This window comes from Ammospiza caudacuta, chromosome 1 (assembly GCF_027887145.1).
Source record: "Ammospiza caudacuta isolate bAmmCau1 chromosome 1, bAmmCau1.pri, whole genome shotgun sequence".
NCBI classification, from domain to species: domain Eukaryota; kingdom Metazoa; phylum Chordata; class Aves; order Passeriformes; family Passerellidae; genus Ammospiza; species Ammospiza caudacuta.
Genome location: NC_080593.1, coordinates 143,467,994 through 143,494,954, shown reverse-complemented (window position 1 = coordinate 143,494,954; position 26,961 = coordinate 143,467,994). Strand labels below are relative to the sequence as shown.

General features: G+C 42.3%; 3 protein-coding genes across 5 annotated transcripts in view; 1 reads left to right on the top strand and 2 right to left on the bottom strand.

Moving 5' to 3' along the window:
* NDUFB9 (NADH:ubiquinone oxidoreductase subunit B9) overlaps positions 1 to 2,528 on the bottom strand; it is a 3,677-nt gene extending 1,149 nt beyond the window's left edge. Inside the window, exons 1-3 of the mRNA XM_058808796.1 lie at positions 2,341 to 2,528; positions 2,026 to 2,218; positions 32 to 145 (exon numbers count right to left, since the gene is read on the bottom strand). Of these exons, the coding sequence (XP_058664779.1) occupies positions 32 to 145; positions 2,026 to 2,218; positions 2,341 to 2,528 (495 nt within the window). The remainder of the gene's footprint in view (positions 1 to 31; positions 146 to 2,025; positions 2,219 to 2,340) is intronic.
* On the top strand, positions 2,495 to 19,650 carry TATDN1 (TatD DNase domain containing 1). Of its 3 annotated transcripts, none has more exons than XM_058805512.1 (12): positions 2,495 to 2,548; positions 4,133 to 4,198; positions 4,776 to 4,825; positions 7,184 to 7,247; positions 8,859 to 9,002; positions 9,102 to 9,144; positions 12,790 to 12,875; positions 12,981 to 13,021; positions 14,392 to 14,468; positions 15,115 to 15,185; positions 16,040 to 16,166; positions 18,900 to 19,650. In XM_058805512.1, exons 1-12 carry the CDS (start codon positions 2,527 to 2,529, stop codon positions 19,000 to 19,002), a joined length of 894 nt encoding a protein of 297 aa, XP_058661495.1. In that variant the 5' UTR covers positions 2,495 to 2,526; the 3' UTR covers positions 19,003 to 19,650. The 3 variants fall into 3 exon arrangements, with proteins under 3 accessions (XP_058661495.1, XP_058660667.1, XP_058662282.1); XM_058804684.1 differs by lacking the exon at positions 2,495 to 2,548 and adding an exon at positions 2,681 to 2,707 and having other exon boundaries at positions 18,900 to 19,649; XM_058806299.1 differs by lacking the exon at positions 2,495 to 2,548 and adding an exon at positions 2,681 to 2,707 and having other exon boundaries at positions 19,202 to 19,646.
* RNF139 (ring finger protein 139) lies at positions 16,682 to 26,961 on the bottom strand. The gene is made up of 2 exons (XM_058803498.1): positions 26,661 to 26,961; positions 16,682 to 21,730 (listed from the first exon to the last, which is right to left on the bottom strand). Exons 1-2 carry the CDS (start codon positions 26,839 to 26,841, stop codon positions 19,920 to 19,922), a joined length of 1,992 nt encoding a protein of 663 aa, XP_058659481.1. The 5' UTR covers positions 26,842 to 26,961; the 3' UTR covers positions 16,682 to 19,919.

The following is a 26,961-nucleotide window of genomic DNA, read 5'->3' as shown; positions in this document are numbered from 1 at the left end:
AGACTTTCCTTTGCATAGAGCAAGCACTGACCTCTCTTTCCCAGCTTTCCCTCTGCAGCTTCTTCCACTGCTCTCGTTTGGCAAAGTAATCAGGGTACATTGCCTTCTCAGATGGGTGCCAGAAATCCAAGCACCATTCAGGAAGCTGTTGAAGAAAAATGTAATTTAAAATACTATTTTTATATATGAAATCACATCTGTACACACATGCAGAAGAATGAAACACAAAAGCTGAAGCCAGTGTTACTCCCTAGGGTTTTTCCCCATTTTGAAATACAACATAAAAACACCATTCAAGAGCTGCCTGACTATCTCAAGGCATGTGGCAGAGGGCAGAACTTTTCACATTATCCTGACCCACAGGAAGACACCACAGTGACTTTCTTAAATCACAGCATTCCAAAACCAAAAGTCCCAGGTCATCTCAGTTTATTCTAAACTTCTCAAAATAATTCCAGTTGGTGGAGGAAAAGATCTGATTTCATCCCTTCCTTCTCTCAAAGCCAGCAGGTTAGAGGAAGGAATCCTTCTCTCCAACTACTGATTTGTTTTACTTGACAAAGACAGAACATTACAGCTTATTTCTGCTTATCTACAACTACTAAGAAATGAGCAGTTTCTTAGGCCTTTAAGATCTTGACAATGTTCTGACCTCTAAGACCTTCTGTCAAGGAAAAAAACCAAAATTTAGAACTTTGCAGCAATTAAAAAAAACACCTAATTGTTTACATTTTAAAGAAAGGAACACTGATTAAAAAACAAAATCCCACCAAAACTCCCAATTGAAAAAAAAAAGAAGTTGCTCCAGTACCATCATTCATTTATAGTGATATTCACACTTTTCCTGCTGTGATTCTCATCACAGAACAAACCTTTGACTGAATGGAAACAGAACAGCTGCTGAAGTAAATATTCACACACAGAGAACTCCAATTAACACCAGCAATCAGCCTGAGTTCTAAAAACTACATTTTGGAGCAGCATCCACAATGGATGGTCACTGATACACAAACCAGCCAAAGCCTTGTGACAGCCCTTTTGTTAAGACAGTTTTAGCCCACCAAACTGGGAAAAGATAGCATAACCCAGTCTGTGTTTCTGTATGAAGACTAATATTGACCACTTATTGCTCAGCTGCTTTTTCTGTCCACATTCTCTGTCAGTATTATCTCTACTACTGCTCAGGCCGTTGACCTTGGTACAAGTTTAAATAAGTTCTTCTCTTCTCACTCATATATTCTTTATTCTGCCCCTGAAAAATCTATGTCATATATTTTTTTCCAGGGCTTAATATGAAAAAAGATCTGACCAGATCCAGTCTTGTGCCAGTACATTTTTCAAATTTGTGAGGAAACGGGTGCAGGCAGTCTCTAGGTTGGTATTAACTTCTAATGCCTTAAAAAGATGATGCCAAAAAAGCAAAGTCCCTGTGTTTTTCTACAGAACTTTTGCTACTAAGTAAAACAATCTTGATGGTCAATACCTGTAGAAGTGCCTTAAAGAGTCTAAACATAAGGCTTCTATTTCCAGGCAGTGCTGCGGTCACACAGCAGCACACAACTGCACAATCTGGCACTGCAGCACATGAAGAGAAATGGAAACTTGTACCACTACTCAAATGCTGGAAGAGCCATAAGACTGAATGAAGTCCCCACGGCCAAGGTGACACCTGAGCTGAGCAGAGGAGCCCAGGCTGTGCTGGGGAGGCACCAGAGCTCCCTGGGCACTGCTCACTTCCCCAGCTCAGCTCCTTTCCTGCGCCAGCCTGACCCCCTTGGCAAAAAGCAGATGATTAGCCGCAGAAAAAAATCCCAATGTTCGAACTGATCAAGAAACTCCATTTTCAAGGAGCAGAGCAGCTCCTCCCACACAAGCAGCAAGACAAGATGTTCATAGAGCGGTGAAGTGACCCAGCGAGCCAAGCTGCGGCCCTGTCCACATCAAGTGACACCAAACACAAAGCCAGCGCAGGAGCGCCCAGCAGGAGCGGCTGGGAGTCCCGTGTCACCCTGTCCCTTGTCTCACCTTGTACATCTCGTACCGCTCGTACGCAATGCCCCCGGGGGAGTCGGCGAAGATGTACGGCTGTGGGTGCTGGTTGGCCCAGAACTCCTCCTCGCCGGCCCTCAGCAGCTCGGTGGCTTTCACCATGTCCTTCACATCCTTGTTCTTGTCGAAGCGGTCCCTCAGGAGGCAGGCGTAGTAGCGGTACTTGTCCCTGCGGACAGAGGTCACGCACAGTGAGGAGGAAAACCACCACCCCCATCCCGGGCCCAGCCAGTGCGGGGCTGAGCGCCCCGATGTGAGCGCGGCCAGCGCTCCCGGCTCCCCTCGCCTCACCGATGGATGCACCAGGACTCGAGGTGCCGCAGGGATTTCTTATAGAGCCGCAGAACCTTCTGCTGGTGCGTCAAGTACGCGGCCATGGCGCCCGGCTCCGCGGGCCTCCCTCCGCGCGGGGGATGCCGGGAGGGGGCGCGGCCCCGCCCGCCTGCGCTGCCGCTGCCGAGCGCGCCCGGAGCCGCCATGAGCCGCGCCAAGTTCATCGGTGAGGGGATGATGGGGAGGGCGGAGGGGCCATGAGCCGCGCCAAGTTCATCGGTGAGGGGATGATGGGGAGGGCGGAGGGGCCATGAGCCGCGCCAAGTTCATCGGTGAGGGGATGATGGGGAGGGCGGAGGGGCCATGAGCCGCGCCAAGTTCATCGGTGAGGGGATGATGGGGAGGGCGGAGGGGCCATGGGAAGTGCAGGGGTTTCTGTCCCCGGGTCTTCGACCCGAGCCCCCCGCTCCTCGCTCGATGCTGGGCCGAGGCGGCCGCCGCTACCCCACTGCGTGATGGGCCGTGAGCAGCGGACGAGGCTTCGGGCTGTGCTGTGGCAGTGGCAGGGCTTGTCGCAGCCCTTTACCTAGTGCTTGTCGCCTCCTGCTCCAGCCCCTTACCCGAGGTTTGTCCCAGTCCCTTAGGCTTGTTACAGTCTCTTAGGTTTGTCCCATCCCCTCTGCCAGGGCTTGTCACTTCCCACCCCAGTCCCTGCTTGTCGCCTCCTGCGGTCCCTCACGGTGTCCCGAGGTTCGGCGGCCTCGGAGCCTCTGGAAGCGTTTGGGAATGTTTGTGCTGTGTCCGGGCCCTGGGGCTGCTGCTCTCCGTTACCGCCAGCTCCGGGGGCTCGGCCGCCCTTCGCTCCCTGTCGCGCCTTGGTGCATTAGTCGTGGTTGTTTCTGATTGCATGCAACTGGCTTAGGTGTAAATATAAGTATTTTTAGGAAATTCGGCGGAAAGCGTGTAAATAACTTCAAAAGGCCCTACGTGTTGTGGAGCAGCTTAGTATTTCCTTGGGAAATTTCCCTTTCCGCTAGAATCCCCGCCGGCAGCTGCAGAGGTGGCAGTTCTGGAGCCGGGGTTCGGGCCGAGGCGGCTGGGTTGGGCTGGGCCGGGCCGGCCTGGGCGGCTCCAGCCGGTGCCTGCATTGCAGGTGTCCCGTCAGTGCCCCGTCAGTGCCTCGTCAGTGCCCTGTCAGTGCCCCGTCAGTGCCCCGTCAGTGCCCCGTCAGTGCCTCGTCAGTGCCCCGTCAGTGCCCCGTCAGTGCCCCGTCAGTGCCCTGTAAGTGCCCTGTCAGTGCCCCGTCAGTGCCCTGTAAGTGTCCCGTCAGTGCCCTGTCAGTGCTGCCGGGCCGCTGGGATGGCCAGGGACGGCCCTAGGAGGGAGAACAGGCAGCCCTTAGGAGGCATTCTGCTGCTGCTGTTCTTGCCCGTGGAAGGCTGTATGGGAGATGCTGCATTTTCCCTTCTTTAATGCTTGTTTGTATAAATCTGTGTTTTTGTGTTAGAAGCAGATTTGTTTGCAATAAAAAGCATATGTGTGTTCACTTGGATGGTTATGAGGGTGTGTATAATACACTCACAGAAAGTCTAAGGTTGCACAGAGGGAAAAGTTTAATTTTTCTGTCACTTCTAGTGTAGAGTAAGTTTTCAAGTTATGCAAGTAAGCTTATGCTTAAACATTTTATGACTTACCAATGTGCTGGTTCAGGGCTTAGATAGGGTTTCCCTTGTCTTCCCTAGCTTATTAATACTCAGAGTAAAATACAGAACAGCTATAACTTCTAATTTCTATCTTTGGCTTTACATAGATATTGGTATTAACCTGACAGATCCTATGTTCAGAGGAATCTACAGGGGAACACAGAAACATCAAGGTAAATATTTATTTATATTTGCTGGAAGACAGGATCCTTTTTGCTGAATTAGAAGCCTCTTGCATGTCAGAACATGATGTTATGGTTTCTTTCTTCTCCTCCTTACGTACTTGGGCTTAAAAAAGAAAGCCTGACTAAATAAGTTGGATACCCTAACCAAAATGCATTGTCTTAATTGCTTTTTACATGCAGGTAACTGCTTCTGGAGCAAAATGGAGAATTGCTAATCTACTTAGGATTGCATTGATAAACTGATCTGAGAGTTATGAACAGTGGTCTGTCAAAGTATTGCATTGCTGAATCACAGTTACTGATTATGATGTGGGGCTTTTTGCTCTTGTGACCTTTAGATATGGATGTAAAAGCAGAGAGCCTCCTAAAATATGTGGAGAAACTTCCACTGACTTCTTGGATTTAAATTGGATATCCAGTTATTACACTTTGTTATTGTCTTATAAAGATTAAGTATGGTTTAAAGATTTAATTACAAGACTTTTGACTACATGAAAATTTAAACAGTTGAACTATGTTGTAAAACCTCAAGTTCAGTTTATGACATTTTTATGAACTTTTGCAGATGACCTTCTGGATGTAATAGAGAGAGCAGTCAAAGTTGGCATTAAAAAGGTAATTTCTTATAATGAAATGGTGTTAAAATTTTAAGCTGCTTTCTAATATTTGATTTTTTAGTGCTCTCTCACTAAAACAATGTTTGTGGGACCCGAATGGAAAATGCAGTAACTTCCTTCAGTAGCACAAAACAAAAGTGTTCTGTGCAGAGCATGGTCTTTCTGTTTGCACAGATCATTATTAAGCTGATTGTTGGAGTTCAGTGATATTGTAGGGGATGTGGATGTAGAAGTTATTTTGTACAGTTTCAACAGAAAGATATTCTCCTCTGACCTGCTGCCATGAAGTGGTAAATAATTTTCCATGTTGCATTATAGGCAACCATTCCTTTTTTTCCTTATAATCTGTGTGGCTCTTAGAGAGTAAATGCTATGAGGAGCAGCTGTGGGAGCTGGGAGTTGTTTAACCTGGAGAAAAGAGGCTCAGAGGAGACCTCATCACTTACAACTCCTGCAAGGAGGCTGTAGCCAGGTGGAGGTCAGTCTCTTTTCTCAGAGAAGAAGTGACAGGAGAAGAGGAAATGGCCTCAGGCCCTGTTCAGGTTGGACATCAAGGAAGAATTTCTTCCTGGAAGGGGTGGTCAGGCACTGGAACAGGCTGCTCAGGGAAGTGCTGGTCATCTTCCCATGGAAGTGTTCAAGAAATGACTGCATGTGGCACTCAGTGCTCTGGTTTAGTTGACAAGGTGGCAGTGATCAGTCAGAGGTGGAACTCAGTCATCTTGGAGGTCTTTTCCAACCTTAATGATTCTGTGATTCTTAATCAGCAATTACTGCTGAAGATCAAACTCCTCTGATTGAGGTTTCCAGCTATTTCTATATGTAAAGGAAATTGGAAACTGAAGAAGAGCTGGGAGTGCCCACAGACTCTTACAGTTGAGACATCTGCATGTTTGCTGGTAAATACTGGCTTACGTGTATTAAAACAACATCATTATGAGAGAATTTTAACTCAGAACGTGAAATTGGTATTTCCAGCAGTGCATCACATCCCATAGTTTAGCCTGTCTCTCTTTCTCTCAAAACTGAATAAATTTTTGACAAAAGTATGAATTACCATAGAATACAGTGCATACTGTCACAAACTGTTCTACTGCACTACTGAGGCTGCCAGATTAGAAATAAAGAAGTGAACACCCCTATAGCAGAGGAACAGGCATCTTGGGAGTTTTTCAACAAACTCTCATCTGAAGTGAGTGGGAAATGCTCTGGGAAACAAAAGAAGAAAACTAGTGATGGAGAACTTCTCTCACTGCAGCAAACACAGGATGAGATCACATTTATATGTGCTGTATAACTGCTATTTAATTTTTATACCACTCTCTGAAAATAATTTTTTGAAATTTTTGAAGTTTTTTGAAATTTTATCATCAAAAATAGCTTAGCTGCATAACTTTCTCAGGATGCCCAGTGGATTGAGAAATGTTATTCAGGAGTTCCTGCCCTTAGCTGTTCTCAGTCTTGCTACTGGCCTGTACAGTGTCAGAAGCCTTTTCAATCACAGATTGTTCCTGCTTGCCTAGAACCTTAATCTGCTGATTGGAAAGTATTTTATTTTTCTGTATAGCTGCTGCTTTATGGTAATTTTTTGTGAAGTTTTGTTCTGTGTCATGTATGCACTGAGCCATTTTCAGTTTAATATTTCTGATGAAATGGTGATGTCTTTGGGATGTGTCTGCCTGCCATGAGTGCCCTGGGAGTGTGGGAATGTCTGAGCTGGTGCTGGCAGAGCCTGCTGGATAGCACCTGCAGGGGAAAGAGTTGTCCAAAACCTCTGTAGACATGGCTGTTACAACCTAGGGTGAAATATTCTGCAAGTGCTGGTTCAAAAAGTACACTGTAGGCAACAATTCTCATGTGATAATGTTAAGGTAAAAATAAAAGATCAGAGATGGAAATTCTTAAATTTATAATCCCAGCTCTGATACAGACTCAATTTTTGGTTTAACTGTTTACTCATGTCTTGTTTTGGGTCTTTGGGAGTCTATACTTTGCCCAGCTGTAGGACAAGGAGAATATTTCTAAGTATCAATTCTTGATAAATACAGTCTTCAGTCATTGTGTGAGGAAGTTGATATTGCTGCAAATTGAAGTATTTTATTCCTTTAGTGATTTAAATGTTTAACCTACAAGATACTTTAATAAGAGGAAAAAATATTTTGCAGCCTACTGTATTTACTGGCTCCTGAGGACTATTGAGGTTTATTGCTGATTTATGAAATCGTGTTTTATGTATGTTAGTAACTGTATTCTGATGTTCTCTGTTGAGATCTTTCCTTGTATCTATGTGTTTTCTAAAACATTCTGTTTGATGTTCAAAGAACATCCACACTGACAGTATTTCTCTTGTTTCAAGTTTTTGATTACAGGTGGGAGTCTAGAAGATAGTAAAGATGCATTGCAGCTGGCACAGACAAATGGTATTTTCATTTTAAATTTACATTGTCAGTCAAAAATATAACCTTCTCTGCTCTCAGAATTGAGTTCAAAAGGACCTGCCCCAGAGGTGTTTACAGACTCAGATTCAAATGAGAAATTACATTTGCAGTGGGATGAATGCATTGTGTATGAGTTTGTGTCTGCTCTTTAGATCCCTGATGCTGGAAGGAATCACTCTTTTTCCTGCATGTTCTATTTCTAAATAAAGCCAGAAATTATAGAAAATTTCTGGAATAAAAATATGGATACAAGTTTCTGTTCTAGAAATAAGATCAAGTGCTTACATGTTGTGAAATATATGGAGTTTCTTGGCTTTTTGTTTGTTTTTTACTCACCAGTCTGTTGTGACCAGCTTGATGAAGAGAGGTATCTTTCTTTTGATCATTCCTCTGGCTTTTCCTTTCTTTCTGTGAAAGGAGAATGGCTCTTCTTTTCTCTTTAGGCAGATTTCATTCCACTAATTACTTAAATATGTATTTGAACTAAAACACATGATAAAGTGCTGTTACTAACAGAAAGATAAAATAATTTTGGTTTGAATGAACTCAAGGAGATAATTTGGTCCAAGCCAGTCCACATCCCCACTTCCCATCAGGAAGGCAGGACTGGCTTGAACATTAGGGCCTGTTGCTCAGGGCCTTACCTGTTTTTTCCCTCCCCCAGTGCTTTTACACTTAGCAGAAATGATGGTTTTGGCATGGTAATCCAGATCAGACACTTGGGTTAATCAGGAGATGTGAGCTTTGAAATTCTCTAGCAGCTTGTGCAGGGGACATAAGGGAAATGCTCTCTGCAGTTCTTACAGCTGGGATAACCTGATGTATTTTGAACAAGATGTATTTCTAAATGATCTCAAGAGGTCTCGTCCAGCCTCAACAATTGCCTGATTTATTGGGGGCTGCTCCACCAGAACAGTTGAGCTCTAAGCTGCAGTTTTGGAGTACAGTAAATAATGTGTACTAAAAGAAGACACGTGCACATGCCCCCACTGGAGACACTGTTTGACGTTTTTAAGGCACAAAATACCTGTCCAATTGTCGCAGACATTTCTCCACAGAAATCCTTTCTTTCGGATTTCTGTGTCTTCGGGAGGCCAGAGGCCTCCGAAGACAAGGTAAACAATTATTATCAGCTGCTGGGGAATGCAACAGGGGCACCTATTTTGATTGGTGATTGGTTCATGTTTTATGTTTATAATTAAGGGCCAATCACCAGTGCAAGCCAGGGGACTGAGTCCTTGGCCACAGCTTTGTTGTGGATTCTTTTCTAGCTATGTCTAGCTAGCCTGGCTGCTCTGCAAAACCTCTCTCCTTATTCTTTTTAGTATAACTATAATGTATTATATCATATATTAATAAATCAAGCCTTCTGATTCAAGAAACAAGATTCACCGTCTCTCTCTCACCAGCTGCGCCCACTCAGGTGCGGTAATATCCAATGAAATTATCACTAAGATAAATATGGTCAAAGGGAGTTTTCTTTTAAAATTGTGACCAATAAAGAAACCTCCAGAGGCAGATGTTGTCTGCACCTTAAATTTATTTTCTTTTTTTTTTTTTTCCTTAAAACCTCCTAATACTCTCTTGCTTCAGACATGTTTTTCAGTACTGTTGGCTGTCATCCTACTCGATGTGGAGAATTTGAGCAGAGTAGCCCTGAACAGTATCTATCTGAATTAAAAAATCTGATTGAAAACAATAGGACAAAGGTAGTAGCAGTTGGAGAATGTGGCTTAGGTAAGTGTTCTCTTACTACTTCAGTATTTATTTTTTCTAGACTTATACTGAAAGAAATCCTAAAATACTAAATGGGGTTCTTGTTCTTTCTGTTTGTAGATTTCGATAGATTAGAATTTTGCCCAAAGGACATCCAACTCAAGTAAGAAACTTTTGATGACTGTGAATTGACTTGTAGCAATTTATAGTAGTGTTTTCTGTCTTGTGTTCTGTCACATAATATACTGTCACATCTAGCCCTAAAATTTGCAGGGTTGGGCCCAGAGTGTTTTTGGCAGAAATGGGAATTTAATGAACTATGCCTACATTCAAGTAGTGCATTGTGCTAAATTTTGCTACCTGCCTGGCCTTGACTTATGTCAATGTGTCCTTTTCTGTAAAACTGACCAGAAATTGTGGATTTCTGGGGGTGAAAGATGTTAATTCTTCCTAATAGTTAGGAGCTCTAAGGGAATTATGGGAAGAAAAACCCCATAAATGTAGTGTGTGAAAGAATTGGGTTGTTGAGTGAAAGGCATGAGGAAGGGAGCAGAACTATCAAAAGCAGTGGTAAAAGTAGTGGGTAAAAAAGAGCTTTTAGTAAGGAAGGTGTTAGCTGGGAGCAGATAATGGGGAGCTGATGGTAAAGGTAATCTCAGGAGGTAGAGAAGTAACACATGCAGCATAGATGCTGAATGGAAAGAAGCTACCACAGCCCCTACAGTCAGCCTGCATTCTCCTGTTGAGAATTCTCTCTGCAGAGGGAACTGATTGAAAGATACAAGTGATAAATTCACACAATTTAATTAATTAATCACATTAATGAATGTGATTAATGAATTACATTTGCATGTTACTGTTTTGAGTAAATTAGTCACTGGGGGGCAGTGGTTGGTTGTGTTTTTTCTCATTGCTGCATATTAGCAGTAGGAGGATTGTTCATAATGCTACTGACCTACAGTGAAATACTCAGCAAAAGGGACAGGATTTTTTTGTCCTGGTAGAATTCAGTGTACATGAAGTTCAGCAAACCACACCTTAGAGTATAATCTGTTTTTTTTCTGTGGCAAACTAAAATACTGATGGAGTATCAGATTTTAAGATCTTTAACTGCCTTGATTTTAGAGAGAGAAAATATATCTATCTCTCATTTCCTTGTCCAGTGGACTGCAGCTGAAGAGCAGCTAATTGGGTGCACTGAAATTGAATTGTAAAGAAAGAGATGACATGCTGAGCAGTGAACCAAACAGGAAGGCAGAGTGTGAAATACATGGGGACACTTCACTGGTTTGCAGCTGCTCAGGAGCTCAGGTACATCAGTCACAGGAGGGCTGGCATGCAGCTGCACACTTCCCACACAGAGGAGTTGTAGGTTTGTTTCCCAACAAAAAACAGAGCATGACCTCTGTTTCATTTAGTACTTAATCAACATTTTTCTGGCTAGTTATGCTGTGTTTTCTTTTGGATAATTTTCACCTGTACATTATTTTTGATGTTTTTTTTCAGTTTAAAAGTTAATAAGAATCTAATAAAGTTGAAATTTTTTTGCTGTAGTGTTCCTAAGAACTTTTTATTTCAGAAATCTTCCCATTCTCAGAACTTTTCCAACAGAAAGCAGTGATTTGAATGGTAGTAAGATGAAGGTACTGCCTTCATATTAAAGTGAAAGCTGTGTTATAAATGCCCTGGTAAGCATATAGAAGTTTCACATCTGCTGTACTACTGGGAGGGTCTGTATAATCACACTATCACATGCACCATTAATCAGATTAATTCAGAAGTGTTTGTCTGCAGATCTGCCTCAGCAAGGTCAGTTTGCTTTAGCTCCTTTAGTGTCTTGATCCTGTAGCATTTGAATGTGATGGTCAAAACTAAACTTGCTCAAAGGAACAGGTTGTTCCTTAAGCACTGGAACTCAGCAGGGTTCGTTTCCTACTGAGTTATTTTATTATCATTCCAGTCACTGTATGTCTGGTTTCTTTATGCTTTTCCAGGAGTTGGGGTTTTAATTTTTTTTTTTAATTATTATTTTTGTCACTTCAATAACTGCCCCATCCACCTCCCCTTTCAACATGACTTGGGCTTTGTTGTTGCTAGGAATGGAAGAAGCCTGAGTTACATTTCCATTTGCAGGGACACTAAACTCTGTACTTTCAAGGGCTCTGCCCGTCTCAAAATTAGATGGAAATTGGCCAGTAGGTTACTTTAGGGAGCTTACTTGCAGTTCTGTCCCTAAAACCTCTTTCCCATATCAAACAAGTATTCTGTTAAAAGAAAACTGACACCAAAAATCAAGCAATTGTAGCTATTTAACCACAAGAGCAATCATGAATTGCAATTAATTTATATTTAGTCAAACAAGCTAAACTAAGCACGATATCTAGACAAAGAAGATTCAAAGTAGATGTAATGCATTCTCATGAATTTTCATGTCAGTTTTCAAGGTTACAGCTGATTTGTTTAACCTGTGTTATCTCAGAGATTTGCAGTGATTAACAGGGAAGGTAACTTTGATCTGAGAAATATCAACTTGTAATATACAGAAAATAGTGACAATGACATTAAATTAAATGACCAGTTGCATATTTGTTTAGGGTCGGTTTTTTTGGTTGGTTTTTTTAGGAAAATGTAAATCAAACTAATGGTTTGCTACACTTTCCCCTGATTGATAAGTGACTGATACTCAGCAGTGTGTGATCACTGGAGGTTCCCTTTGAAATGGCTGTGATAACTGGTGGTGGGAATTTCCCAGTGCCCTGGACTGTTTTAACAGCAACACCTCAATAAATCCAGTACATGCCTGGATCCCCAGCCTGCTGGGATGGGCAGTGTTGTTCTCCTGCTTCACCCAAGTAGCATCATCTTTCAAATGGCATGAGGACACTGAGTCACCCATGCACTGCAGGCCTTCTGCCATGCTCAGGTTCCTCTGCTGTGTTCCTGAGTATGGGTGGTTTCCCTGCCTGGGTGGAGCAGGGCAGCAGGGATGTGGGATGGTAATTGCAGAACTCCTGCTAATGACAAGCACAGGTTAGTTCAGTGCTGAGCAGTTTCCTCTGGCAATTGCACTGGGGAACCTGGCTGCCTCCTTACCTTCCTTCTGCCCACATTCCAGGGTCTCCACAGGGTGGGGCCTCCCTGTTACCCCCCCATCAAGAGCAGCTCTGAGGAGTACAAAGTTGGAGAGGAATAAAAAGGAGTGAAAAGGAAAGGATGCAGGAACACAGAGGAAGGGAGGGAAAACAGGTAAAGACATTAGGCAGAAGCATGGTGTCTAACCTGATATTTGTTCCACCCCAAGAGAGTGGATTGTTACTCACAGGTCAGCAGCTCTGATGCAGTTTGGCCACTGGAGGCTGGAGAAGCCTGCACAGTGTCCCCCTGCTCACCCTCATTGTGTTTATGAGTGCTTCTTGAAATAGGGGCCTCTGTCATCCTCACTCTCCCATTCCTGACATTTTAGAACTTTGTGGAAAGAACAGTCAGTTCCTCTTCCATGAAAAATAAATAAATAAATAAAATTAACTCCAGACTCACACTACACAAGAGTATATGCTCAGCATGTATACATACATACATTCTGCAGTACTGAGGCTCTTGGCCACTTACCTGTCTTCAAGCATAGATCACAGCTGTGGCAATACACATGGGAAAGAGGTTCCTTTAAATCCTTGCACAAATAAGGACTGTTGCACGGCAAATCCATTAATTCTGTCTTTAGTGCTGGAGGACAGAAGCTTGGGTAACAAATCTTTTACTGTCATTATTTGTTCTTGCACTGAGCTTAAAGGTGAATTTTATTTTACAGGTATTTTGAAAAACAATTTGACTTGTCAGAACAGATGCAGCTGCCCATGTTTCTGCACTGTAGAAACTCACATGCTGAATTTTTAGGTGGGTTTTGTTTGAGAATTTCATATTTAGAGCAAATTATGAGTATAAAAATCTTCTATATTCATCTGTTATAAAGCTGTTTTATATTTTTATTTCATTTCCTAGACATAATGAGAAGAAACAGAGATAGAATTGTAGGAGGGGTGGTAAGTATGGACTTCAGTGCATTTTTTCATGCATGTGTGTGAATATTGTTGCTTAATATGCAATTTCTTGTTTGTCATGGAATCTGTGTAGGCTTCCTGTTACATCATTTAAGCTGTTATTAATTAGTAAATTTTCCAGTCTCTTTTGCCATTTTTATTTTCATTGCTTATTCTACAGGATTTTTGCAAGGTAAGAAGATAGGCTGAGAAAAAGCTCTGCAGCTGATGTGAACAGTTTTCCTTGGCCTGCCAGCAGGACAGTCTGAGCACCTCATAATTGACATTGGCCTTTTCCCAACTCCTCAGTGTCTGTAACTGCAGTGCATTCAGACCACAAATCATTTAGATGCATGTTCCCAGTGGAAGCCATAACCTCAGACATTTGCTTCTGACGTTGGACATAATTTTCAAATTAGATCCAGATGGAACTTTTGATTACTTTATGTCTTTAGATATTCACATCACGTTTTTAAATTCAGAAGTCTAACAGGAAAGGCTTTGGGTGGAATGGGAAGTCCAGCAATGCTTTTTCAGGTTTCCATTATGACTGAATTTTTCAAAAGTAATAAATGCTCATGATTCTGGCATGAGACCACACCTCCTACAAGAATATTGCAGTCCCCAGGTTTGTCCTTTGTTCCCACAAAACCCTTCCCCACACTCTGTGCTTTGCATGTGTAATGTCGTGTGTAATTCTGTGAAGGCTCTCCTTCCTTCCTCCCTTTCCTTTTGCCTGCACAGCCAGGAAAGAGGGGAGAAATGAGCAGGCATCTTCTTCAACTGCCTGTCCCTGTCACACACAGGGGAGCAGAGCAGACAGGGTCTCTGCTCCACTCAGGCTGAGAAGATGCAGTTCCCAGCTGCATTACACTGTGTAACTTGTCACCCTCTACTTTCCTCTCTGGAATGACCAAGGGACTGTCTTGCTAGTTCCATTGGACTGACTGACACCTGTGGAGAACAGAATGCTCCTCTTGTGGTGGCCCTGGCAGTGCCCTGAAGGGAATACTGAGGAAAGAATCTAAAAATTCAGCATGCACAGGATTACTTCCTGAGTATGATCTCCCAGTTACAGGGAATTCCAGGGCCAAAAGAGTATCACTGGGTAGGCCTTTATACACATATTTATCACTGTTTAAGTGTAGTAACCACTTCTAGTGCAGCATTCAGATGACTTCAGCCTGAATTTTGCTCAAATTCAGAATCAACTGAGCCGTGTCCCATCTTGATGTTTGTAATGATGTGTAATGCATACTGTTGAAGGTATTTGATGCTAAGAAAAGGTAATACATACTTTTGAATGACTGGAGTTTTAATAAAAGCACATAAGTATTTTTATATGTCTGTGTATCTATATTTATATGTTCTAGGTACATTCTTTTGATGGCACAAAGGAACAAGCAGCAGCTCTAATAGATTTGGATCTTTATATTGGAATAAATGGCTGGTAAGTATTGGCTGTAATAAATGGCTGTATTTCTTTACAAGAAATACAACTGCTTTAAAATGGCAGCTGTAGTGAACTCATTGCTTCCTTTTAAACAGTGAGGTCAAGTTTTCAAAGCTCACTAGACCCTTAATCATCTGACAGATTTAGAATTGCTCACATTAGTCTGTTAACCATCAAAGCTCTTGCTGTGCAGCTCAGTGAGCTAATCCATGTCCACTCTACTACCCTCAGGACAGTCCTTGCTTGCAATTAAATAAGGTTGTTGAACATGGAAAGATTCCTTCTGAGGAGCATTTAAAAAACAGCCTGACTTTAAGGTGCCTGTCAAATGCTGGAGTAATGCAAATGTAACCCGAGTGCCTCATCCCCTGGTTATGCAGTCTGGATTCTCAGCAGTCCCCTGGCCAAATGCCAGCCAGCACCACTCTGTAAGGTACAGAGGCTGGCACCAGGCAAGCAAGGGCAGCCAAAGGGGTTCTGCAGCACAGTTTTAATTTACAAGCAGTATTGTTAAAAAAGGAAGCACATTTTTTTTAATTAACAAAATTATTTAGGAAGCTGTCTTTGCTACAAAACACTTTATTAGGCACAGTAATTAATATGCTTTTTATGGATTTTTTTAACCAAACTCTAAATTTTCTAGTTCACTGAAAACAGAAGCCAACTTGGAAACACTGAAATCAATTCCTAGTGAACGATTAATGATAGAGACTGGTAAGATTTTGTATCTTGGTCAGTTTGTGACAATGGGCAATGAGATATACTGGTGTAGCAATCATAAAGCAGAATTGAGACCTAAGGAATTCAGAACACTGGCTGTTTTCTTTACTTGAGAAAGCAGTTTACAGAACTACTCCTTTCCAGCCTTCTGCTGGAAGGAATAAGCTGCTGTGTCAGTTCCTGACATTGCAGGGGAAGATGAAAAGGACAAATTGACAACTTGGATTTTTGTACCAGCTTAAGTTTATTTTAAAATGTAGCTTGCTGGAGATGTGCCAAGCACAGGGCAATGGCTGTGAGTTAGCCACTGGCAGCAGTAATGGCATTTGGAAAGAACTGCTCTTTAAGTGGAATAGGTGGAAGAATGCTTGAATTCCCCTCTTAGCCCACTGAGCAGTCATTTTAAGGGACTGACTGAGGATGTTGTGTTCTTTTTTCATGTTCAGATATCAATAATTGACAGTACAAATACAGTATTTATTTTAATTTCTGACTCTTGAGAAAGGAAAATTGCAAACTGCTAAATCCTTAAATGTATTTGCACGTGAAGTATAGACCTGTTATACAGGAAGTTTCTGTGGAATGCATGCAATGTATCTGGCTGTCTTTATCATGTCAGAGGAAATTAGTGTTATGTATTATTATTGCTGATCTTTTCAAGTGTAAAATCCTGAAGATAGTTGTATAAAAGTCCAGGATGTTAAATTGCTCTTAAATTTCCTTTTGAGCTGGAGGTTGTTGCTGGAAGGAGATTGCAGGAGCTTTTGTCTGTAGAAGTAGTCAATCAAACTATCTCATGCTGTTCTGAAACAATTGCACTCCTAATTCTTTTATTCAAATTCAACTAGATGCACCTTGGTGTGGAGTGAAAAATACTCATGCTGGATCAAAATACATTAAAACTACATTTCCTACAAAAAAGAAATGGGAAAAAGGACACTGCTTGAAGGACAGAAATGAACCCTGCCATATAATGTAAGTGTACTACTGCACTCTTATTTTAAATACTCCAACTCTGATGTGAAAAAGATAGAAAAATCCCAGTTCACTAGTAACGTAGAAAATAGAAATTAATTCTAAATATACTGAAACTTGTGCAAGGTTTTGCTTTATAAGCTGTGGAAAAAATTAAAATCCTAATTTTCCTACTTCGGCTATTCTGGATGTATAATGCTCCCTGAAAGTGAAACCAGTACCATTATTATTTTTTCACTTGATGCACTGTAGAAGAGGTTAAACCCTCTGAAGTAAGCTGACTTGAATATTCATTGCACTTGGTTTTTGTTCAGGTAATTTTAAAAACTGATCCAGCCCTGGGGATCAGGGGACAGTCCCACAGGTGGGACAGTGCTGAGGCACCAGCAGTGCCTGTGACACTGCTGCTGTCACAGGCCTGTGACACGAACTGCCACAGCAGGCATTTTGTCAGGGATGTTTCTTCCTTCTGCTGCTGTGCTTCAAACAATCCTGTGCAATTTAGATATGAATGACAGCACCCAAGATACAGAGTAGTGAAAGAAAACTCCAGGGGCTTATGAACAGAATTGGTAAGCACAGACACAGTTTTCTGCCTCCTTTCCACACAGTTCCTCACAGAAGTGTGAAAAACAGAAAAATGTGTAATTGTTTTAGTGAAATGTTTAGCTATCTGCATTAAATACTATTAATGGATGAAATACTGAATTTTCAGAATTCCCTGTCTAGATTTTGAAATACTGCTCAGGATAATACTAAAGATCCAGGTATGCAGTTAAGGTGTCTAAACAAGAATTTATTTGAGAAGTGAAGGGAAATCTGATGCTTTTTGAGACATGAAGGAACTTGGAAAACCACTGATGTAAAAGCACAGTTTAAGCTTACATGGTGACATCTCCTAGCGTTCAGGTATAATCAATGCAATTAGGTCAATTGTAATACTTGTTAATTTTTTTTTTTTTTTTTATTTTAAAAGTGAAGAAGACATTAGCACAGAAAGATTTCTTCAGTATTTTAAGACTTTCTAGGGTCAGTCCATGACTTTGGAGTTTTGGAAGAGATCATAGAAAACACTCTTCTGATCACAAGTGAAGGGCCTCCACTGTTACTCTTTCAACCAGCCCATGTCAACAACACCCCCGACATATTTGTCTGCTGCCTTAGTTGTAGTTTACAGAAATGTTTCAGAAGCCCCCAAACTCAAAATGCACAGTCTGTTCTGCATAGACGCAGAGTGCACAAATGCACTCAAGATCATTACACCAATGCTGTGCTTTGGCTTTTGCCTTGTTTTATGAACAAAATACTGTTTGGCTCAACCTTTGAAATTATTATCCCAATAATGTTCATTATAAGCAATTGAATTTAAAGAACCTTTTAAGCCTCAAGAAAAATTAGGAATGGTAATTGATAATTGGTGTTTTGTGACTTCTCAAGTAGCAAAATCTGGTGTGAGGGAATGTTACTCAGTCCACAAAGTGTCTTGCATGTTTCAGGTATATATACAGTTTAATACAGCTCAGTTGGCAGGAGGAAATTACCATTTGTCTGGTTTTGTTAGAGCTTTTTGGACACCTTTCAGTTTTGATAGTGATATTTCTGTTTCATATGTATATATTTAGAAGTACTTCCCTTGGAAGCTATTTTTTAAAAAGTTTAGCCACAAGAGACTTCTCTTTTCTCCTTCAGCAGTTTCACATACACAGTGTTACAGTAACTTACAGCCTTCTACTACATCCAAGTGAGCAGAGAGAAGTAAACCCTAAGTCTTCTTGGCTGAAATTCTTTGGTACTTGTTACTTATTTCTGTGTAGGCCTGATCTCACTCCATCTCACTGCTAATTCTGCATCTAGGAAAATATTTGCAATAATATAATTATTAAGAGCAACTTCTCCTATGCTGTCTTTCAAAAAAAGTTTAGCTAGTGCCTCAGCTTAGAGGCAGAATCCAAAGCCCACCAACCCACCAAACCTTACTACAAAGCTTAAGCTTCTTACTTTTCAATGTAGAGTTTAAAGTTTTTTTTGCTGCTACTGGAAAAACCCAAAGTATGACACATCTCTGGAAAGGTACAGAATATTACTTTTTTTTAAGAATGACTGATACAAAATCAAGAAAGCAATTGCAGAGAAACAGTTGTAGCTTGGTTTTAATCATGTTCATCCCGTTTCTTTTGCCTACTCTTCCTGGCTTGTATCAAGGCCCTGAGCCTTTTGAAATTGCTCAGAAATATTTAGTGCAAATACCTGGCCACATTAATCACAATTAAGCTAAAGAATAGGGAAGTAGGAGTAAGTTACTTTGGCAGCACTGTGCTCTGATAAAGATGTGTCTGGAATTTAAGATTTCTCTTAGACCAGTCTATTCATAGTGCAGCTTTAGCCTTGACAGGCTAGTGCATTTTTGTTTGAAAAATCAAGATCATTGATAAAGACACCCACAAAATGACACTTCCTTCAAAACAGAAAGCTGTTTAATTACCTCCAAACAAGAGTCAAAAGACCAAAGATGAGTCTGTACCAGTAAGCAAACCAGTGTTCAGTGTAAAGAAAATGGCAGTTAGTAACTTAAGAGTGAAGCTATTTGCATATCTGAGCACCCTGTCCTATTGCTCTTAATGTAGGTTTTTATTCCAGCTTAATCTCAGTGAGTTGTACATACACATGCAGCAATCTGAAGTACATTCTGAAGTACTGGGTTTCAGTCTTCTAATATAAATCTTTCTTTTTTAGTCAAATACTGGAAATAATGGCGGCAGTAAGAGAAGATGACCCACTTGAGTTGGCCAATACTCTATATAACAACACCATTAAAGTCTTCTTTCCAAATATGTAAAGTTGTTTTTCTTACATTTATTCAGCATAACTTCTGTAAAGATATTGCAAAAATTTAAAAATCATCATTCCTGCAAGTTCTAATCAATGGAAGCCAATATGTAGTGGGTTTGGGGTTTTTTATGGTACAAGATTAAAGCTGCTTTGGAAAAGGTGGTCTGCATTTGTGCAGTTTCTCAGCCCTCTCCCTTTTTGTCAAGATTCAGGATTGACTTCAAGGCCAGGCCATGCCTGTAACTCCAGCTAGCAGTGGAGGCACAGGATGAGCACCAGGCTGCTGCATTCACATGTGAAGCACTTCAAGCCCCTGCTGGCAGTTCAGGAGGGTCGGACACGTCCATGGCATGCGCTTTGCTGCTGCACCAGAAAGCTGAGCAGTGTCGCCTTTTGTTCCACATACGCAAATGCTATAGCATTAAGTCTACCAACCTAATGTTTGTTTTTTTTTAAAACACAACTCACTAGTTTTTTGCAATAAAGCTCTGCTAATACTGAATTTTTAAGTAAAGCTGCTTTGGCTCAGGCTTTCATTTTCTGAGTTGACCGGCTGAACAGTCTATTTTCACCAGTATTTTTCATTTGCATCCAGAAGACATTGATTGGGGATTACTGGTATACAGTCTTTGGCACAGCATTATCACCACATCAATTAAAGAGTGTTTTGTCCAACCATCTTAAAAACGTGAAAACATTTTATTCCATGTACAATAATGTACATAATTTTAAGGTGGTCATGAAAGAGACCAGCAAAAATTAGAGGTATATTTACAGTAGCACACACCACAGTAAACAACCACCATTCACAGACTCAACATTGAGATACTGCTGTTGTGCTTAAGTACAATAACTACAAAGTGATACTTTTATTCTGTTGGAGTCAATCTTGAACAAATAGCTCACGGCTTAGTAAAGAACATCCTAATCACCAAGACTGTTAGAGTCAACATTAAGAGTCTCATTCAAGTGCTGTGCCCCACAGTCGCCATCTTCCTCATCACTATCAGAACTGTCATTATCTTCATTTAATTCATTTTCAGCATCAGCAGCTTCTTCTGCAACCCGTACAGGATTTTCATTTGGTGCTACAAACCCGTTGTTGTTAGAGATATTGGCATTTTCTTTGTCCTCAATATACACTTTCTGATGGCACATCGGGCACGTGTCCTGAATGTACAGCCACTTCCGAAGACAAAGTGCGTGGAAATAATGGTTGCATGGAGTAATGCGCGCAGAGGTGGTGAACTCGTGGTAGCAGATTGCACAGACGTCATCAATTTCCTGTAACCGAGCTCCTTTCACCTCTGGAAGCGAGTTGATTTTCTTCACAGCAGTGCGGCGGTTTATAAAAGTCTTCCAGCCATTCTTGGCTTGCAGGTAGATGTTGAAGTACGCGTGCAGACACATCATGCAAGCACGAATCTTGCTTCCCGATTCAAAAACCATCGTGTAAGCTCCATTTCCAAACATGATTACTCCAAATATAAACTCAATAATATTGCCAGTTGAGCGAACATAATAGACATAATCATCAAGTTTTTCCCATAGCACATTATAGTAGCCATCAATCATAAACAATATATAAACAGTGATAGAAACTATTACTTTTAGGCAAAGCTCTACACAGAAAGCTGTGACTGCAAAAAGCCAAGTATTTAGTGCATAGTGGTGCCAGAGGATGTAACTGAGCAGAACTGGAAGAATGAAAAGGCAGGCGGAGACAAACAGTACAGGAAAGTGTCTGCGGAACGATGACACGTGGGAGGCACTGAGAGACATCAGCACCGGGTCTGTCATTCCATGGATAAAATGCAGGACTGCGGTCAACAAAAGGCACATGTTTCGACTCAGGCGAACTAATCGTTCCTCTGGTTTCAGCCCACTTAAACCAGTCTGCAGAGCCAAAATGAAAAACAAGACGGGGGCTACAAACCCAAGCCTTTTGTCATCCTCATCAGTTGACCCAATGAAGGCCAGGATACCGAGTCCCAAATAATGCGCTATTGAGGAAATGACGGCACTCATGCCCAACACAGTTAAAGTAGAGTCACACCCACTTATGATCAGGCTGCAGATCAGTTCCCAACAGTTATCCCACGATATCAAGAAGAATTTTTCTTCTGTGTTGTTTTCAGCCATCTTTACTACATAAGTTAATACCACAGCTTGTGCTGTAAGTCTTGTTAGCCAAAAGACACGGAGTACAGCTGGAAACCGAATCCTTTTCCATGTGTCTTCCATCAAGAGCTGTAATCCATAAATACGATACATGTGCCTCACCAGCAGATAAACGTATCGTACCGAATAATAGAACCACTTAATTTTTGTAGCTAAAATGGCTGTGGTATTTAGTGTCAGAACTAGGCCTGAAATAAAAACAAGTACTTGCCGGACATTTAAAGGTAATTCAACAACCAAGCCAATTACAGGAATCAGTATATCCAAGATAATGAGTTGAGAGTATATGGATTGCATGTTTAGCAAGGTAACATATCCAATTCCAAAGGTAAGCTGAAGGATGGAAAGTGCCATCCATAGCGAAGGTCCTTTATGTGGGAAAATCTGAATTCCGAACGCAGCTGTGTTGTAGGCACTGTAGAAGTTTATGTGCAAAGCAGCATAGTAATTCACCAACACTGAAGTTGCAGCCAGCAGAAACGCTGAGGTGATCATGTAGAACTTGAAAAGTGCTCGCTGTTGTAAGACCAGAACAATGCTGGATACAAAGACACCTAAAACCAGATTGAAATAATTTAGTTCTCAGAAAAAGTTCAACAACAGATTTTAACCTATTAGCTCTGGAGCTACATTTATTTAATGTATCACTTCCCCATTAGTCACTTGTAACTTTGCATTACCAGTGGTGCTTTTTTCAGAGAACAAGCAAGAGGGCGAGTTAATCTCTGCATTTAACATCTGTGCACCTCAGCTGTGATGCAAAGCCCTAAATCACAATTACTATGAAGTTTGTTGCAGTTTTAGACTAGAATAGTGACAACTCCCAGCCTTTCAGCCTTAGTCCTAAAATCCAAGGGTAGACAAGTTCTAAAAGTAAACCAAAGAAACTCCAACAGATGAAGCATCACCTTTATAAAGAAAACTCATAAAAAATTAACTGAGTAAGATTTACTAAGTCCCCTAATTCACCTGAGCAAGGCACTCAACTACAGCTGTCCACGATGGAGTACTAAAGATAAGTAACCAAAACACTTTACTTAAACTCTTTAATGGGAAAATAGTGAAAAAATGCTGTACTTTGCTGTGGAGAAGGCACTTGTATTTCCCTTCAGTTTGCTTGTATTTCTGGTGAGTGGTGACAAAGGTCACATGAGGAACACTTTCCACAGTACACAGCTTCTGTGCACAGAATCCAAAACTGCACCAATTGCCTCTTTGCCAATGGCAGTGCAAACTTGTCTGTCTTGTTGTAAGTCAGATTTAGGCCTTGAAATTCCTGTTTGCTAACCTCTCCCTCATACTGACCATAACCACATCTTGACCATGCCTGGCAAGTCATGCCAGGCATGCCTTCCTATGAGAAATCCTGTCAGAGCTACTGCAGCACTGGGAGTTTGGGGTTACAGGTCCCTGCAGTAAACTTCTGCAGTGTAATTTATGAATTCCATCACTGTGCACCACATAGGTAAGAGCTCTGCCCTCAGAGGTGTTAAATTAAAAAGCACTTAGCACTAGATAAATTTCCTTAAACAGTTTCTTTTTCAGGAAACACACTGCCTTTGTTTTGGACTTCTCAATCAGCTTCTACCCTATGCAACTGCTTTCTCATTGAAACCAGTTTGGAGAGATTTCTATCTCTACAACTTATATTTGATTCTAAGTTGCTTTCAATCTCTGACTAAAACCAATGAAATCAAGAGTAATCCTCTTTCTGCTGGAGGGCAGCGTCAGTCTTTTCTGACAGTTTAGGCTGTTCTAAATCCACCATAAACAAGTGTTTAAAAAAAATTAAACCATAGCCTCTTGATCATGAAAATAAAACCTTTGAAATAGCATTTGATTAAAAAAAAAAAAAAAAAAAAAAAACAAACAAAAAAAACCCAACAACCAAACACTCAAAAATATACAAAAAACCCCTCAAACCTTCAGATCCTGGAGGATTGAGAAGAAGGGAGAGGACCAACATGAATCAGCTGCTAAAGGCAGGCTACAAATAAAGTTATGAATTTGCCTGAAAAATATTCCTTGCCAGTAGCACTGGCTGATATAAACACATTCTCCTTAATCAATCATTAACCTGGTAACTGTGTGAAGTGGATTGAGGAAAAGCCTCTATCAGTTTTCAGACAGCCCCTTGCATCGTAGCTCAGTTCTTCCAGGAAAAGCTGAATATTGCTTCCATGCAGCACTTTCTACAAAATAAGCTTGACAGTTGCCTTGTCATTTTAACCACCACAAACATCTTTAGGAAAGCCAGAACTGGTGACAAGTTTGTAGCCTTTGTCTTTTCTCAGGAGTCACAGAAAAGGCTCACATGCCTGTGCAAGGTCATTATTTATGTAATTGTGATCATTTGAGCTAAAGGAGATGCATTTTGCAGTAAGCAGGCTGCTCTGAAACACGCCTTACCAAAACCTATTTTTGTGCCTTGCAGTGGCAGTAACAGGCCTGTATTTAGATACTGCAGGTCATCCTGAAACACTGACGTTTCACATCCAAGACACATCTCTAAAAACAGTACAGCAGTGAGTCAATAGAGCTTGTCCTACTGGTTCCTCTGACAGGCACTAACAAAAAGTACAGCATGTCTCTGTTAATACATATAGGGAAAAGTCAAGGCTCACGGAATGAGACTCAAAAGACCCTAAGAGGTAACAGATCTCAGAAGGGGCAGTGAGCACTCCTTTCCCCCATCTCCATTTATGTCACTTAGTCCATCTCAACATGAGGAGACTTTGCCCTGCCCTGTGCCCTTCAAAACAGTAGTCTTTTTCCATTTTCCCTCTGCTAAGAAATGCTGCAGTTCCTCCTTTGATAAAGGTTTGTCTCTCTACTCATCTTTACTATTTCTACCTGTGCCACCCCATTGGCAACTGTCCCAGTATGGCCTCCAAACACAGCACTCGCTGTGTTTGAACCAAACCACGCTGCACTTGCTTTTAAAAGAATTTCTTGTGTTACAATGAATGTCTCTGTCTCATTTTCTTTCCTTTAACTCCTGAAAATTGTTAGTATCTTCATAGCCACCCACCACTTAGGATTTGACTTTCAGTCATGTGCAGGGGACAATCACTTTTACACATCAGCACTTCGTTCATGTGGAACTGCCAAACTATTTTTCCCTAGCTCCAGTCATTCTATTTACTTCCACATCCTTCTGCAGACTCAAGTATTTATAGAACCCTTCTCAAAACTCAGTGTCCTCACTGAGGAGGGACTGCTGTCTGAGGTGACAGTCACATACTCCTGGGGGTGGTGGCTCTGCTGAAATTGAGATACTTAAACCCAGTGCAAAGATACAAAAGGTAAACATTGTGCTGGGGACAAAGCAAGGTTAACCAAAAGCACAAAAGGAAACGTGCTCCAGCTGTGGAAGTTGGTTCTGTGCCATGTATAACTCTATTTACTTGTGTAGAATGATGGAAGAATCAGACCAAGGAATCCTGCTGTAAAACTTTGTAACACCCACACAGATCTGTATTAGCATTCCTGAAGAGCTGTACTCCCAGAATATTTCAAAACTGTTTAACATCACCTCCAAAAATCATCAATCTCTCCAGAGCTTCAATCTTTGTGTCTGGTGGACAGACTGCCCATTTATCCTGTGCTGTTGTGCTACAGGGAAAGTTTGGATCAGTACTTCAAAGTCTGCAAATGGTAAGTAAAAGGACATTTTCCCATTATTTAAATAGAGAATGATCCAAAAGAACGAGATCACTTTCCTAATAGCAGCAAAAACCCAATCCTGTAATCCTTAAATTCAGATGAGAAAAAAACATGCAAAATCACTCTGTTGTCTGAACCATGTGGAAGGTGTTAAAGATCATCTTTAGGTGCCTACATTTTAATCTTCAATTTTGGAACACCAAGATCCACAGACCCCTTTCCTAAATGTTCAAGATAAGTTTCTTGGCATAAAACACTCCCAAAGCTTTTTTGCAGAAGGCAAAAATTACCCTCTTCTTCACCCAACCCCTTCCAGAAGAGTGCTCATATAAATGCAAACCTCAATCCCAGTACCACACACTTGAGGGACATCACTGAACAACATATCCACCTCTCCTTTACACAGGGGGGATTCATTTTGATGCTCTTCTTACAGCATCCCGATCATACGAGGAAGGGCTCCTAAAATTAAGTTGGTGGGGCACTGCAATGCAAATTTTTTAAAAAGGAATTATCACTCTTAGCAATTCCATAAGTGTTGAACAAAAGGTGAAGAAAATGGGAAGCAGGGGGGAAGAACCCCTGCTCCCCATCCCAGACACACCATACTCATGGCACAGCAGGCAAAGGAGGCAACTTAGGACCTCCTCAGCATCACTTCTCATGTGAGCATGGACTTCCCCTGACACCCTTAACCAAACCAATAATAACAAACATAAAACATATAATAAATGTAAAAAGTCAAAATAAAACACCTGCTGCGTTTTGTTACCTTCCTTTGCTCTTCTCTCCTGCTGCCTTACTATAGGCAATTGTTTACTTTTTCCCCCTCTGCTCCTTGACTTGTGTGATGCAGTCACAACTCACTTCTCACTGTGCACATTTCCTTTAACCCCCTCTTCTGTGCTTCCTGCCCCAGAAGCTGTACTGCCTATTTCCTTCCTGTTTTTCTTCTACCATAAACGTCAAAGAAAATCCATCTCTCTCGGGCCTGCAAAAAAACCCCCAAATAAAACCGAAACAACAACTTGATTTGTGTTCTCCTTCCTGCCTCAGGGTCTCCAGCTCCAAACCGTGATCCGCAGCACAGCATCACCTGTACAGCAGCTCACTGAACGGGGCTGCCATTGAACCGAGGCTATGTAAGAACCCAAGTTATCGACATTGGAAACAGTATCACCTAGTTATACCACTGACTTTCATCCATCATGGGAAGAAAAAAAAAAAAAAAGCTTGAAAATAACCATTGGCAAGTTTCAAAAGGCTTCTCTTTCCACTGTGAACCAAATTCCCGGCACTTCTGAACTGCTGTTGCTAAAATAAGGCTTTAACAGCGTATTTCACGAAGACATCACTCTATCCAAAGGGTTTTTAAACCACATGAAAACCCTATACTCACTAAATCACATGTCTTCCGCCCTCAAAGCCCCCAGAGCGGGAGGGGGGGGGGGGGGGTTCACAGCCCCGAGCCCTCGCCGGCTCCGTGCACCGCTACGGGGGCAGGAGGAGGCGGAAGGAGCCGGGGAGACAGATCGGGGGGGTGAACGGGGCCCGGAGCGGGCACGAGGGGCCGAGGTGATGATCCAGCCCGGGCGGCCGAGCAGGGGCTCAGCGGTGGCCGAGAGGAGCTGCCGAGCTCCGGTGGGGACGGGAATCGGGGCCGGGGAAGGGGAGAGCCCGGCCGCAGCGCTAACAGCAGCAGCCAGGCGCGGGTGAGGGGCGGGGAGCAGCGGCGGCCGCGCCGTGCCCGCGGTGCGAGCGGGGCCGCCGGGGCACGGTCCGTGTCTCTCGGGAGGGGAGGAAGGGAAGGCGTCTCACCCAGCAGCCGCAGCAGCGCGCCCAGCAGCGCGGCGCTCACGGAGCCGCCCGGCAGCGGGGCCGAGTTGAAGATGGCGTCGATGAGGAACAGGCTCGGCACCCGCAGCGCGACCTCCAGCCCGGCCCGCAGCCGCGGGCCCAGCCGCAGCTGGGGCAGCCGCGGAGGGCCCGGGGCCGCCATGCCCTGCGCGGGGGGGCAGGCGGGCCGCCTCTCTCCGCCGGTGGAGGAGCGGAGGGGGCGGGAGCGAAGGAAGGGAGGGCTGAAGGGAGGGAGGGAGGGCGGCCGGGAGCCGCTACCGCC